We start from the raw sequence: 15,087 nt of genomic DNA, 5'->3' as shown, positions 1-15,087 counted from the left end.
TGACCATGACCTTTCCAATAACCATGATGCTTTACAAAGAGTTTCTACCTCTTATTTATAAAAACCCTAAGGTCTAAACCAATTAGGTCGGCCACCTAAAAGATATTACAATAAGATCAATACATAAATCCATTTACAATGATATGCTATGTCGACTTAAGACCAAAACAACAATAACAAATCCATAAAACATCCCGGTAACATGTAGAGAACATGTTATCAAGATACCAGTCCATAACCTAGATAGGTGCCGAACCTATTCTGGGTTCACCATGCGAAAGAAATGTCTTCAAGAAGTTGAAGCACGATGAAATAACTTCTTCAGCATCTCGAATTCCATCTAGAAGCTGTACCAACACCACTTATGCATCCTGTCAAGATTCCTCAGTGAAAGCTCTACCGGTAAAGCCATAAACCAGTGCTGGTAAGGGTTTACCAGAGTGTATGATAGCATCCGATTACCAAGTCCATACCATCTGACCAAGACATGCTCATGAAGCACGTAACACATGAAATCAAACATATTCCATAGATCCAAACATGTTGGAAGTGTCCAATAGATAGTCTCTTCTGTCGGCAACACTAGATCTTCTACCGGTAACCAAAAACCTGTCTGCCAGTAACCAAAACCTGTATGTCGGTAACCAACCATAACAGCTAGTGTTGACATCAATGACAAAACATCAATATAACACATAATCAATTCATCCATAATGCCAACAGTTCTTAGATCTACTTTTAGTTTATTGTAAAAAGATTAAAGAATCAATTGTATAAAGATTGGTTTTGGTTTGTTTCATTTTCAAAAAATTCTATTCTGGTGGGGTTTCTTAAATTATCTACAAACTCTAGTATTTTCTCATTGATATTGTTGATAGAAGAACACAATCTGTACAAAATCTTCAAATAAGTTACTTGCCATGGTCTCAATGAGGTCACTTGTCATGGTCTCAATGAGTTTTATTTTTTCAAATTTGTATGCTGCTAGATCATCTATTTGTTATGTTTTATTTCATTCTAAAATAATTATGTTGTCTCCATTAAATGAAGGCATGCATCTCAGGAAGGTTGTCTCACATGGGGAAAAACTACTATTAGGGAGTTGAAACATTTTCCTCAAGACGAAGAATGCAACATTTATGTATATTGTCCTCATTGATCTTCACCCTATTTTCATTGCATCAACAATCTTTATTATGTCTATATATTCAAGCTATGTCTGTAGATTCCATCGCTACTACAGAGTCCTCCACACCCATAACTATTCACAGATCCCCTTTTATTAATGTCAAGGAATCATTAGCTCCATCACCCACGATGGCATTCATGCCATCCTTCTTTAGTTTTCCAATAACTATCAAAATGTCTTCTGAGTGTAATTGGGCATGAACTTCAACTTCTCCTATTGCATGCCATTACTAGGCTCCTCTGTAAATAAAAAATACTCTCATAAAATTGCCTACTCAAATAAACAATAAATAATATATCTCCTTAATATACTAACTTAAATATATTTTTCTATTAGCATGACTCTTGCACCCTTCTAAATGCATGTGTCTAAATTTCTCTTTTACAAATAATGGTGTTACGAAAAGTCAGTAGCCAAAGTAGCTATATGAAACAGATCAAGACAAAGATACCCCACTGATAATCAAATCAATAATTAAACTCCTCTTCAAACAATATCAATGAAGGAATTAGAAAGATTGCGGTGGGTAAAGCTTGAGACATATATGACATCCAAGAAAAACATTTAAGATGGGGATTGGAAATCCTCACGCCTCACATCACAAGAATATTCAATGGAGTCATCCAAAATGGATTTCCAACAAATTGGTCAACTAGTGTTGTCATTCGCTTGCTCAAAAGTGGTGACATCAATAATCCCTCAAATTACTACACTATAATGATCAATCCTCTCTTTGGTAAACTTTTTGGGAGCATGATTGAAAGACGAATCAGTATTTGGGTTGAAAAGGAGGGAAAGAGGGCAAAAGGGCAAGAAGGCTTCAGGCTAAAGTACTCCACCATTGATCATTGCATTACACATAGACATTTGATTGAGAAGGTATGGGATAAACATGGAGGGGAAGTCTTGTGCTGCTTTGTTGATTTCAAAAAATCTTTTGACATAGTACCCAGAAAGAAAATTATGGAGTAGAATGGAAGAATTGGAAATTCTAGTAGAATATAGCTTTATTGTTCATAGATTGTATGACCAAGTCTGGGCTAAGATACGAACCAAATAAGGATTATCAGAATGCTTCAGAAGTGACATTGAGGTCAAGCGGGGGTTATCCATTATCTCTTACCTATTTGGGTTATACATTGACAAGTTAGAGGAATGGATAGACAAGTTTGGTGGTGGGGGAGTTCATTTGACCAATTATGTAATAAAGCTTCTTTTATATACAGATGATCTTATATTAATGGCAAAGACAACACAAGATCTGAAAGAACACTTGAAGGCTCTAGAACAATTTTTTCATGAGGTGGGGATGTAAGTGAACACTAGCAAAACCAAGGTCATAATCTTTTCCTTGAAGAGAAAGAAGGTCCATAGAGAATTTGTTTTTGAGGGCAAGCTCTTATCAATGGTCAATGAATATAAATACGTTGGTCTAGACTTTCGCAATAAACTTAGTCGGGAAACATGTAGAGCAAAAATGATCCAAGGGGGCTAGAAAGCCTTATGCTCACTTCAAAATAGAGGTAGAAAAGTTGAAATATGATATTGGAAAACTAAGAAAACTCTTTTTGGGCTTCTTGTGGTTCTAGTGGTATTATATGGATGTGAAGTATGGGGCAACATGACTTCAACAAGAAAATGGAAACAAATAGAGAGATTACCAAAACATTTAATCATGGCTAGCCTCAAGATTAAGTCATCTATCCCATACGAGATTGTCCTAGTGAAGGTAGGTTCTTTCCCTATTGAGGCATCAGCTATGTTTTCGGCTGCTAAGTTACTTAAGGAGGTTAGAAAACATGGAGATATATCAGTGGCCAAAATTGACAGTAGGAGAAAAGCTAGACATAAGGAAGAGCACATGGATAAAACAAAACACTAAGTGGATGAATAAATAGGATATTAACCTAAAAGATTGCCCAAACAATAATGGAGAAATTAAAAAATATGTATAAGAAAAATTCAAAGAAAATATGTGGGAATGTCAAATAGGAAGGAAAAAGGAATACTACACCAAACACTTCAATCCCACACATGACTATACATAAAATAACTACATAGGAATGGACATAAAGTGGAAGGCAAAAATGTTAATTGCTCAGATAAGAACCAGCTCACATCAACTTAGATCTGAAACAAGGAGATGGATGATACCCAAAGAGGAATGGGAAGATAGAAGATGTAGATATTACACTCAAGGGGTGGTGAAGACAAGATGACATTACATAATGGAGTGTCCAGCGTACAATGACATTCAGATAAATTATGTTGAGACACTAATTGCAAACGCCTTGATTAATCTATTTGACAAAGAAAAGATAACAAGAGTTGCAGATTTCCTAATCAAGATACACAACAGAAGATCTCATTTACATAAAGAGAAATATGTTTAAGAGTCAGAATATTCTCTTTGACTTTATTTGAACTGTGCATGCTTTTGCTAGCTATCCATATTCGATCTTATAGACATTATTAAAAACATTTATTCATTCAATCAAACAGAACACAAGCAAAACAACATTGTCACTCAATCGAATAAAGCTCTTGTTTTTATCTGCTCAACTTTACTTTGTGTCGGAACTCACATGACAAGTGGTATGTTATGAATGAAACTGTTCAATCATGTCAGTGATCCGTGCAAAGTAGACACGCGTTACACCTATACAAGTTGTCTCTGAGAATTGACAGGCACCATCGTACAAGGCCCCACGGAATTTACTTTTCTTTACGCGGTTTCTTCGTTTTTAATTAAAGAGCAGTTAGTGTGTATCGTCGAGGAAAGTCATTGTGTCCTATAACTGGGAATTATAGTGGGAAAGCGCGTTGAAATGTACTGTCAGTCACCCTACACATCGATGAAAGCGTGTTCTGAGAGAATATGTAGCGTTTCAGTCACGCTACACATCGCATCACTCTTCCTTTAAACCCTTCAAACTTTTTGTAGTTTTATCAAATCCAGTCGAGACTCCACACTGAGTTCTGGCACTTTAGTTCATGGCGTCTTCGTCCTCATCTAACACAGGTTCTTTCAATGATAATGAAAGGGAACCGTTCACTGTATCAAAAAAACTATATGATGCATTCATCAATCCTACTTTCAAGCTTTCATTTTTCTTATATAATATTATCAAATCCATTTGTCTCTGTATTTTCCATCCATCTTTGATATTTGAGTCTATGGTATCTTCTTCCCCATCAAAAAAATTATATGATGCATTCCTCAATCACCGAGGCCCTGACGTGAAAGAAACTGTGGCTTTTGCACTTTATGATTCACTCGAGGAATTGGGTTTTTGGACATTTCTTGACGATCAAGAATTACAGTTGGGAGATGAGATTGAGCCTGCCATACAAAATGCCATATACTCTTCCTCTGTGCAAATCGCCATCTTTTCACCACGATATGCGGAATCCCCTTGGTGTCTAAACGAGCTGGTTGACATGCTGAAAACTAAGGCTCTGTTTATTCCTGTATTTTGCGATGTGAAGCCTTCTGATCTTCGATTCCCTCACAAGGGAGTTTATGCAGCTGCATTCGCTGAACATGAAAGAAAGGGGAGATATAGCAAGAAGAAGCTTCAACAGTGGAAAGGAGCCCTCCGGTCTTCTTCATACATCTCTGGCCACGAATTCAGCACATCTAATGAGTAAGGCTTAGCTTTTTTAAACAATTAGTTTTAACTACTTTGTTTCGGTTGTTTGCTTTCAATCCATCATGATTCACTGACTTAATTTTGTTTCTTCTAACCCTCTCCATATTTATTTTGAATGCTTTTGAACTTTCGTTCGCTTGAAAATGTCAGTAATGTTGAGGAGCTATGTACAAAGATTACCTTGGCTGTGCAACAAAAGATTGGAAAGACATCAAAAGGCTTTCAAAGATATGCGGAAGTCGCAAAACGTCAGATAAGTTATAATGTAGAAGGAGCAGCGTCAACAAGTGCATCTGTGCAGGTGAAGAAATCGAGTCTTCTGCCCAGAGATTCACATCCAGTTGGCCTTGATTCCAAAGTTGAAGACATGGTAGGCTTGTTGGAAGATCCAAAATTTCAAGTTATAGCCGTCGTTGGGATGGGCGGCTCGGGGAAGACATTTCTTCTCCAGAATGTGTACAAGAAAATCAAATCCAGTTTTAACAGATCTATTTGGCTTTCTATATCTAAATCTTATTCTGTCAAGAATTTGCAAAATGATATAGCCTTTCAAATAGGTTTAGAAAGTAAAATTGTGGATGTTGCCGTATCTGAAGAGACAGCAGCTGAATTGATTCATGGCTGTCTGGAAGGTAAAAGATATCTTATTGTGCTGGATGATCTGTGGACGTTATCCACAGAAGATAATCTCTTTGATAAACTTGGTCTGCCAGCTGAGAAAGACAGTAAAGTTGTGGTGACCACAAGAAATAGAAAGGTTGCTGAAAATTCGAGTGCTGGAATTTATGAGATGAAAAATTTGTCAGATGAAGACAGTTGGAATCTGTTTTGTTTCTATGCATTTCCCGATTGTAAAGAAAATAGAGCGCCATCGCACTTGGAAGAGGTGGGTCGTGAGATTGTGAAGGAATGTGGAAATTTGCCATTGGCTATCAAAACGACAGCAGCATCTCTGGCCAGTAACAGATCTCTCAGCAAATGGGAATACAAGTGCCATCAGCTCAAGAAGCCAGTTATTCCCTTTGGTGACCATGATCCTGTCATGGATATACTAAAATTGAGTTATGATTCTTTGCCACCACATCTTAGAGCCTGTTTTGCTTATTTTTCTTTCTTCCCTGAGGATGAGAAGATAAACCCTGAATATCTGGTAAATCTATGGATAGGCGAGGGATTAATTCCAGCAGGAGAGGAGCAGTGGGATATGGCCTGGGATTGGATAGATCGACTTGTCCAGCTGTGTCTGCTTCAGCTATGGGAGGTTGAAAATGCCCTAGGGGAAGACAAATATTGTACGATTCATGATCTGTTGCATGATTTGGCCATACACATATCAAGAGAAAACAAATGTGTTTTTTCTGTTGAGGAAATCTCTACACATACAAGTGGTGTCTCTGGCTGGTGTCGGATTTTACTAGCCAAGAAAGATATAAATGATAATGACCTCTCACACAGCCGTCCTGCTTATCTCCGTACGCTCACACTGTCTCAGAATATGGAGATTACAATCATTCCGGCAGACTTGTTTACCGCAATGAGAGGACTGCGCGTTCTGGATTTAAGCTCCACCCGCATCTCTGCATTGCCTTCGTCTGTTGGAAAGATGATACTTCTCAAGGTCTTAAATTTAATGGATACAAATATAGAGGAGGTACCGGAGTTTGTGAGAAATCTGAAAAGTCTCATTTTTCTTGCTATGCATAATAAATGCGGGTCATTACCAGAATGGATATGTGAACTAGAATGTCTTCAGCATTTAGACTGCGGGAGTGTTAATCGCTTGCCGAAAGGAGTATCAAAGCTGGCATCTTTGAGAACTCTGCGATCAGGATTGTTGGATTTTTCCGCACAAGACGATGAGATCGCCATGGGAGAGAACAAATTCATGAGGTTAGAGGATTTGACCGAGTTGACTCAGCTTGAGGAACTACGGTTAATGGTTTACAATGAGATGGAGTTGAAGAGCATCCTTGCGCAGCCCAAGATGCGTCGTCTGGCGATCGCGCGTATGGGTCCTCTGCAGTTTCCGGAGAATATGGCAGAAATCAAACATCTGGAAAGTCTTATAACATTCGGCTTCCCAGAGCCGAGTTGGATATCTGATTCGACTACTCTGGGCGAATTTCGGGTGCAGGGACTGCAGGGACTTTCGAATAGCGTTTGGAGACTCCGCAGGGTTTCTACACCACCGCTTCTGGTCAATAAGAGGAGTCCTCGGAATTGAAGGAGGAAGTGATGGCATGTTTTGAGAAGTTCTGTCAATTTTACATCTGAAGAAAGTGGGAGAGGGATTGGAGCAGTTGCAAAGACTGTAGGAGTGGGTCAGAGGAGGAATGGAGGGAGATGTTAAAGGGACGTGTCTATTCTGGTTCTAAAACGGCAGTACGGATTGACTAACATGTCGTGTGTTTTACACCGTCAATTTTGTAATAAACGGCTGCGATTGACTAACACATCGCTATCATGCTGTACCGAAAGGTCCGTTGTGGAGCCAGAATAGCCGTGGCTATGTTAAAGACAGAGGGAGATTATTTTTAAAAAATCAAAGCCATCAATCCCTAAGAAATGACTAGTGATTACTCTTTGATAACCCTTCATTTACATTGTTTTGCATGTAATTAATGTAATTCTCTTATATTTAATTTATATTAAAGTCCAGTGTAGGTACGATTTGTAAACGATAAAAAGAATATTGTTTTTTTGGAAGAGATGCGAACATGTTACATTATATCTTTTGTTTGTCTTAATGATTGTGAAATTTTAAATGTTTATAGTATATTATTTTGGGAATATTCAACTATTTTTATCATTTGGAAGGAACAATTGTTATATTAAATATTAAATTTGTTTAGTGATATATGTTTCCATTTGAGTGTAATTTTACACTTCTAGATTATTTCTATAATTATGTCTATCTATTGAATATCACAAAAATCTTATCATATTCTTTTGTGCCCCTACTCTCTAATTTGTTAAATTCTTACTTGCCTACTATGCTATGCTACAAACAATATATGATAATTCATAATGGTCATTTTGTAGGATCTCCTTCTTAAAAAGGGTAATCAATGGGGTGTTTGGAGGAGAGGACAAAGATGTAGTATTAGCTTCAATAGCTTCCACAAGGGGAAGATCATGTTATATATCCTTCTTTCTAATTATCTGCGTTTTCATTAATATCTTGTTATTGAATGGCTTGGAAATGGATTTTTCGTATATTTACATTGGTTGGGCTTAACCAACACACTCTAAAGATTGATCACTTAGGTGATTGGTGTTAAGACCACTTCACCATGGGTCTCACTTCCCATTCACCATTTTTGTTCGCTACTAATATTCAAATTATTCCCACATGAATTTAAACTATTTCTACCACTCACCCATTCATAGCACTATCAAAGCTTTTAGCTTATATTTTTTTAAAAGGGGAAGAATCTAAATAGTCTTGTGCAACCTAATGAAGAATGAGTAAGGTGCCATCTCACTTTTTCTTATCTTTGATTACTAGTAAGTTTATGGTACGTAATTGCATGATAGACTCATGTGCTATTGTTTCAAGATAGTAGATGTATTATGCATCACATACACACCTATTTCTTAAGGTCTTTTGCAGTTGGATGACACTTTATTAAATACAATAGGAGTGATTAAAGGATTAGATTTATCTTTCCATTCTTGCTCCAACTAGACTATTAGCCAATGCATATTAGCCATTGACTTAAACCTCCATTTTCTATCAAGGGATCTCATAGCTAATTTTGGTGGTTATTGTCATTTTATTGGTCTCACATGCTTGTAAGGATGAGATATGGGATGTGATTTACCATTAAATCGATGCCTATTTCAAATTATCATATGGAAAGATATGATCTTGATTCCCAATGCTATTAATCCAAACTGTAGGATAGAAGATGAGAAATAAACTAATCCAAGGCATATAGAGATTATCACATCACCTCTTTTATTATCTAATGTTTTTCTTAATGAATGGGTTAGAGAAAATTATTATGTTGATCCATATAACACTATTGAAATGACTAGATTAGGTATTGTAGTGTTGTAAATTGTACCCCTTTAATGATGGAGCCCAATTTCACACTTCCCTAGCACTTATTTTAATTTTCACATTCCTATAAGTATTTTGGTACCCATTCTTGCCTTGAATTAATCCTCAATTCAAGAATATGAGTCCTATTTTATTTTATCATGTCAATACTTTCCTATTTGAGCCCTTATTTTAGGTTTGTCCTTTATCTTGTATCATTTTAGGCTTATGCAAGTTCTATCTCATTTTAAAGTTCAATGTACTTTTTCCCCTACTTAGATATTGCCATTTTTCATATAAGTTGCAGATCTCATATCAAGGGCTTATTATCTCACATCCCTAAAAAATTTGGCCTATTTTATCAGGACATTGTTCAAATAATTTGTCAGCCTTGCAATTTATAGATCTATCCTTCATATGTAAAAATGATTGTTCTAAGCTAACCAAAAAGTGAATTTACCTTGAGAATGCTATATAAGGCATCATATCTAATTTATTTCATCATCTCATCATCAACCTATCATTCCAATTCAAGAGCATATCTAAGATCAAGGAGCACCAAGCTACAACAAGGCATCTTCAAATATGATTTCATGATGGATTTAATAATGATTTATCATGTTATTACATCAAGACATGGAGGACTTATCCTAAGAACATTGCATCATCAATTGAAGGTATAATCATTTCAATAAGCATTTCTATTCAAGCACTTCACTTCACATTTATATTTCTTTATCATCATTGTTGTAGGGTTAATTCTAACTTGGATTTTGACTAGGGAAAGACCCTATACAACAAAACACCATTTTTCTCTTCTTTTGTGTAGATCTAGGGTCAAAAATAGGGTTCAATTTCAAACTGAGAGTAAAAGAGTGTAGTAAAGATAGGGACAAAGACAACAAGGCCTAGTTCAAAATGAAAGAGGACTAGGGAACCTAGTGCTCCTTTCCATTAGGACTAGAGTTCCTAGTGCCATAGTCCAGGTAGTTTGATCTAAAAGTTGACTAGACAGAAGATTAGAAGCTCCCAAGTTCAATTTGATCCCTATTCTACACCATAACACTTGTCTAGACTGGGCAGCTTAGAGCTATAGTGCCCAATCAGTTTCAAACTAGATTTCTTCCATAGGTTCCTCTCTAGAGCTCTTTTCTAGTTCTAAACATTTTCATGTTGGTATTATGGATGACTTCGTCATGTGTTGCATTGGTTGTGTCATTGATGTCAACACTTATCTTTCTGGAGGTCTACATTGTTGATTTGGCACTCTAGTTATATTAGTTTGTTGTTGAACCAACACATTGTTGCCCCAGTATGGATATTGACTTATACACAATCACCGGTATATGTTTCACCGGCAGCTCAGGAAGTTGATGATGACTTGTTATCATCTGGAGATCATTTGGTTATGTCAAAGACATGGATTGGATGTTTGCATTTGGTGTTTTGCATATCGGTCTGATCGAGTTCACATATTTGCCTTTACCAGCAGATAGGTCTAGGTTATGAACCGGTACAAGATATCATGTTCCAGATCAACACTACATGTTTTGGAAATGGTTTATTGATTGGATAATGTGTAAATGTATTGAGGCCGACATATTGTATTGCTCCAAGACTTATTTTGTAATTGTAATATCTTTTGGGAGCCGATCTAATGATTAGGTCTTAGGTTTTGTATAAATAATTTTTAGATCTTATTTGGAATATGTATGTATGTATGAGTGTGTGCGAATATTGAAGATCATTGTGAAGAGCGAAAATAAGCAGATCCTTGTGCGAATCACGCATATATTTTCTGAAGGTTGAAGAAAGGTTGTTAAAGGTTATGAAGGTATTTGGTACTCATGCTCAGAGCTTAAACCGGTACTGAATCCAGCATTGTAGATGCTATATTGAAGCAGTACATTGTTTATTGGATTTAAGCATCCAACTGTGTAGTCAGTGTGACTCCTATTTTGTGATTGAGCAGTGAGCTCTAGGCGGTTGGCCTTTCTGCATGTGCAAACCCCATTATTGTATTCACTTACTATCTGCAGTAGTATCATCTAATTGTGGGTAAGGTTTCCCACCGTGGTTTTTCCCCTTACAGGGTTTCCACGTCAAAATATTTGTGTCATGTGTTGTGGATGTTGTTTTCCTTTCTGTTTCATGCATTAAGTTGTATCGATATTGCTATAATTGTTAATTTGTTTTACCGGCACTGGGTTTTAAGTTGGAATTATTTATTTTGGGTTATAATTTATTGACAAATGATTCAGCCCCCCCTCTTAGTTGTCCTTCCTGGTTCCTAACAATTAGTATTAGAGCCTAGTCCTGTTTTTGCAGAAGCCTAACAGCTTGAGGAGATCCTATGGCAACAAATATCTTCAGGAAGGACAATCCCAAACTTGATGGAACTAACTATGGTATATGGAAGATCATAATGGAAACACATCTGAACTGCATTGGAAGAGATATATGGGATGTTACAAAGAATGGCTATGTTGCTCCTAATCAGAATAACCCTAATCCACTGACCTTGGCTAAAGACTTAGAGAATGATTGCAAAGCAAGAGAAGCACTTCTAAGCGCGTTATTAGATCAACAAATCATGGGATTATCAAATAGATCTACTACAAAAGCTATTTGGGATAAACTAGAAACATTGAATGAAGGAGATTCCACTGTCAAAATTGCAAAATTGGAATGTTATCGGGTTAGGTATGACAATTTAAAAATGGAAGAGGATGAAAGAATTTCTACATTTATGGAATAGTTAATGAAATTGTTTTAGGAATACAATGTTGTGGAGGATCTTTAAGTGAAGATGAAATTGTATCTAAATTTTTAAGAGCTTTGCCAGCAGCTTACAAAATGAAAGTGGCAGCTATTAATGAGTTGAGAACAATGCCTAATACACCAGTATCTAGAGATACTTTGGTTGGAAAACTTTCAGCATTTGAGCTTGAAGAATTTGGTCATGTTGCTACAGTCGAGACTGATATAGCCTTCAAAGCATCATCATCGTCATCATCATCATTATCATCATCTGACAAATTTGATTGGAAAGCACTTTATGCAAAAGAACTTGAAGATATCAGAAGAGAAAATGAAGAACTTGAAGCACTATTTGCAAGGAAGATGCCTAAAGCTCCAGCAAGAAGTAAGTATGAAGGTAAAGCACCTTTCAAATGTTTTAATTTCAATAAAGTTGGTCATATGGCGTCTAGGTGTCTTGATAGACATGCAAGACTAAGAGATGAGGCTAAAAGAACATATAAACCTAACCCTAAATATCAAAGATACAGATTTAAGAAAAATGAAGATAAGTCATGTTACTATGTAGATGAAGGTGTTATAGATGATTCTGATGAAGATCCAACAGATAGTGGATGGGCATTTGTTGCAATAAAAGAAGATCAACTGACACCTATTGTCAAACCGGTAAGTAGGCATTAGTAGAAAAGATTGAAGAAAAGGATGAATGGATCATTGATAGTAGATGCTTGCATCATATGACTAGTGATAAAAGCACATTCTTATCATTCCGAGAATGTCATGGAAGTCTAGTAGGATTTGGAGATGACAAAGCTTGTTTAATCAAAGGAAGAGGCACTATATCTTTGGATGGTAAGCACAATACTGACAATGTTTATTATGTTGAAAGTTTAAAGCATAAGCTTTTGAGTGTTGGTCAATTAGTGGAAAAAGGATTTCAATTACAATTCAAGAATGGAAAATGCAAAATCATGAACATAACTAGATTGGAGATTGCAACCGGTAATTAGACTAAAGGTAATATCTTTCATTTGAATACCAGTGATAAGACATGTTTGATTGCTCAGATTGATGAAAGTTGGTTATGGCATAAAAGACTCTGTCATGTGAATTTTGATTGCATTGTAAGGATCAATTCAACCAAGGCAGTAAGGGATTTACCTAAGATTGTGAAACCTCATAATCCGGTATTTAAGGAATGTCAAATGGGAAAGCAAGTTAGAACAACATTTAAAAGCATTTCTGAGAACTCCAATAATATTCTTCATTTAATTCATACTGATTTATGTGGTCCAACAAGGACAAGGAGTCCTCAAGGTGATATATACTTTATGCTAATAATTGATGATTATTCTAGAATGTGTTGGGTTACTTTTCTCAGGGAGAAATCAAAAGCTTTTGGGAGTTTTAAGATATACAAGGCAAAGGTAGAGAATGAAACCGGCAAGAAAATCAAATGTTTGAGATCTGATCAAGGAGGAGAATTTACATCTAGAGAATTCAATGCATACTGTGAAGAGAATACAATCAAAAGATAACTATCAGCACCCCGGACACCCCAACAGAATGGAATTGTGGAAAGGAAGAACAAAACTATACTAGATGCATCAAGAACCATGATGATGGAAGCAAATCTACCTCATATGTACTGGAGAGAAGCAGTGAATACAACGGTTTATACTTTCAACAGAGTTCACATCAAAGGTGAAACCAGTAAGACCCCTTATGAACTGGGTAAGTGCACAAAGATGGTGATCAAAAAGGGGGGTATAAGTGGACATTTTTTTTCTAAAATCAGGTGAACCTGAACTTGGAGGCAAAATTTGAAAGTCTTCCACTCAAGATATGAAGATAATCAAAGAACAAATATTGTAGTACTCTGAATCTAGTTTCCAAAGTACTAAACTTTTTCAAAATTGGATAAGATTAAGGGGGTCAAATCCTTCGCGCACAAAAACTGACCCTGATTTTTTTTGAAAAACATAACATAGTGTCTGACATGCACGTCAAAAAAGTCATAGTTAGATTTAGTATTTTGACAAATCCTTTGGCAGAAAGATAGTTAAGAGTGAGCACTAGAAGATGTGTATTTTTTTGTAATTTTTTGTTGAGTATTTTGTTTTTTAATGATATTTCCAATCGAGCACATCCTGAAAATTAGGTACCCATTCGTGTGCGAAGCATAAGTTGCACTAAACAAATCGAAAATACAATTTTTTTTTTTTAATTGTAAAGAATCAAGTGCACTACAATAATATATAAAGTTTTTTAAATTTGGATAAGTATATCAAAAGTTATTCAAAAAATGGTGCACTTATGTCTGTGAGAACTATGGAGACACTGGTAAAAGAAATTCAATAATAATATGTTATTGTTGTTCAAATTGAAAAAACATTATATGGTTAGAAATCTCAAAAGATGGGTGAAAATATGGTGACAATTTTAGAAATACCCACTTGATGAAGTGTAAACCTGATGATGACAAAGTCGATAAACCAAGTTGATAAAATAAAACACGCCAAAAATGAGAGAAATGGAGGGAAATCAAACTTCCAAACTATAGCTTTGTCATCCGGGCCTATTTCCAAGCCTAAACAGTCAAAAGTGCGTACGGGGTACTACAAGTTTAAAAAGCACGTATGGGGTACTTATGGTGTAAACAGCGTGTACGTGCTATTGTATAATATGATATTCTATATATAGTATGTGTATATACATATAATATATGTAATATATAATATGTGTATAATATGATATTATATATATAATATGTGTATATACATATAATATATAATATATGTATATATATAATATATTAAACATATATATACACATGTAAGTGTATTGTCTCCCCCTCTCAAATGCATACAAGGTCTCTCTCTCTCTCTCTCTCTCTCTCTCTCTCTCTCTCTCTCCCCCCCTTCTCCCTTCCTCCATACCCCATCCCTCTCTCTCCCTCGCTCTCTCCCCTTCTCCCTTCCTCCATACTCCATCCCTCCCTCTCTCCCCTTATCCCTTCCTCCATACCCCATCCCTCTCTCTCTCGCTCTCTCCCCCTTCTCCCTTCCTCCATACCCCATCCCTCTTTCTCTTCTCTCCCTCCCTCCCTCCATACCCCACTGCAACTGTGTCTGCACTTCTATAGAAGTAAGTGAATTTATTTCTTGTTTGCAACTTCCTCTTTGATTTTTATCATGTATGCTCTCTTAAGAAAATTGACTGATGGATTTGTGTGTGTATATTGAATAGGAGGAATAGGGTTTGAGATTCAACCACGGGTGTATTACCATGACAAACAAGGAAACCTACAACAATATTCTTCTTGAATGTGTTTTTAATGAGTAGAGCAGATGTGGAAAATAGTGTCAACAAAGCAACATGATGAGTCAGAGTACCTGCAATATGTTTTTCAGAAGGAAACTACAGGTAGGAAGAGAAAG

General features: G+C 36.2%; 1 protein-coding gene across 1 annotated transcript; it reads left to right on the top strand.

Annotated features, from left to right (window-relative positions):
* The first annotated feature begins 4,015 nt into the window (after positions 1-4,015).
* On the top strand, positions 4,016-7,443 carry LOC131045904 (putative disease resistance protein RGA3). Its single transcript, XM_057979563.2, has 2 exons — positions 4,016-4,836; positions 4,993-7,443. Exons 1-2 carry the CDS (start codon positions 4,184-4,186, stop codon positions 7,064-7,066), a joined length of 2,727 nt encoding a protein of 908 aa, XP_057835546.2. The 5' UTR covers positions 4,016-4,183; the 3' UTR covers positions 7,067-7,443.
* Positions 7,444-15,087: the final 7,644 nt, after the last annotated feature.

This window comes from Cryptomeria japonica, chromosome 3 (assembly GCF_030272615.1).
Source record: "Cryptomeria japonica chromosome 3, Sugi_1.0, whole genome shotgun sequence".
Taxonomy (NCBI): Eukaryota; Viridiplantae; Streptophyta; class Pinopsida; order Cupressales; family Cupressaceae; genus Cryptomeria; species Cryptomeria japonica.
Note: the sequence above shows the minus strand (reverse complement) of the source record. Positions and strands in the feature narration are given on the sequence as shown.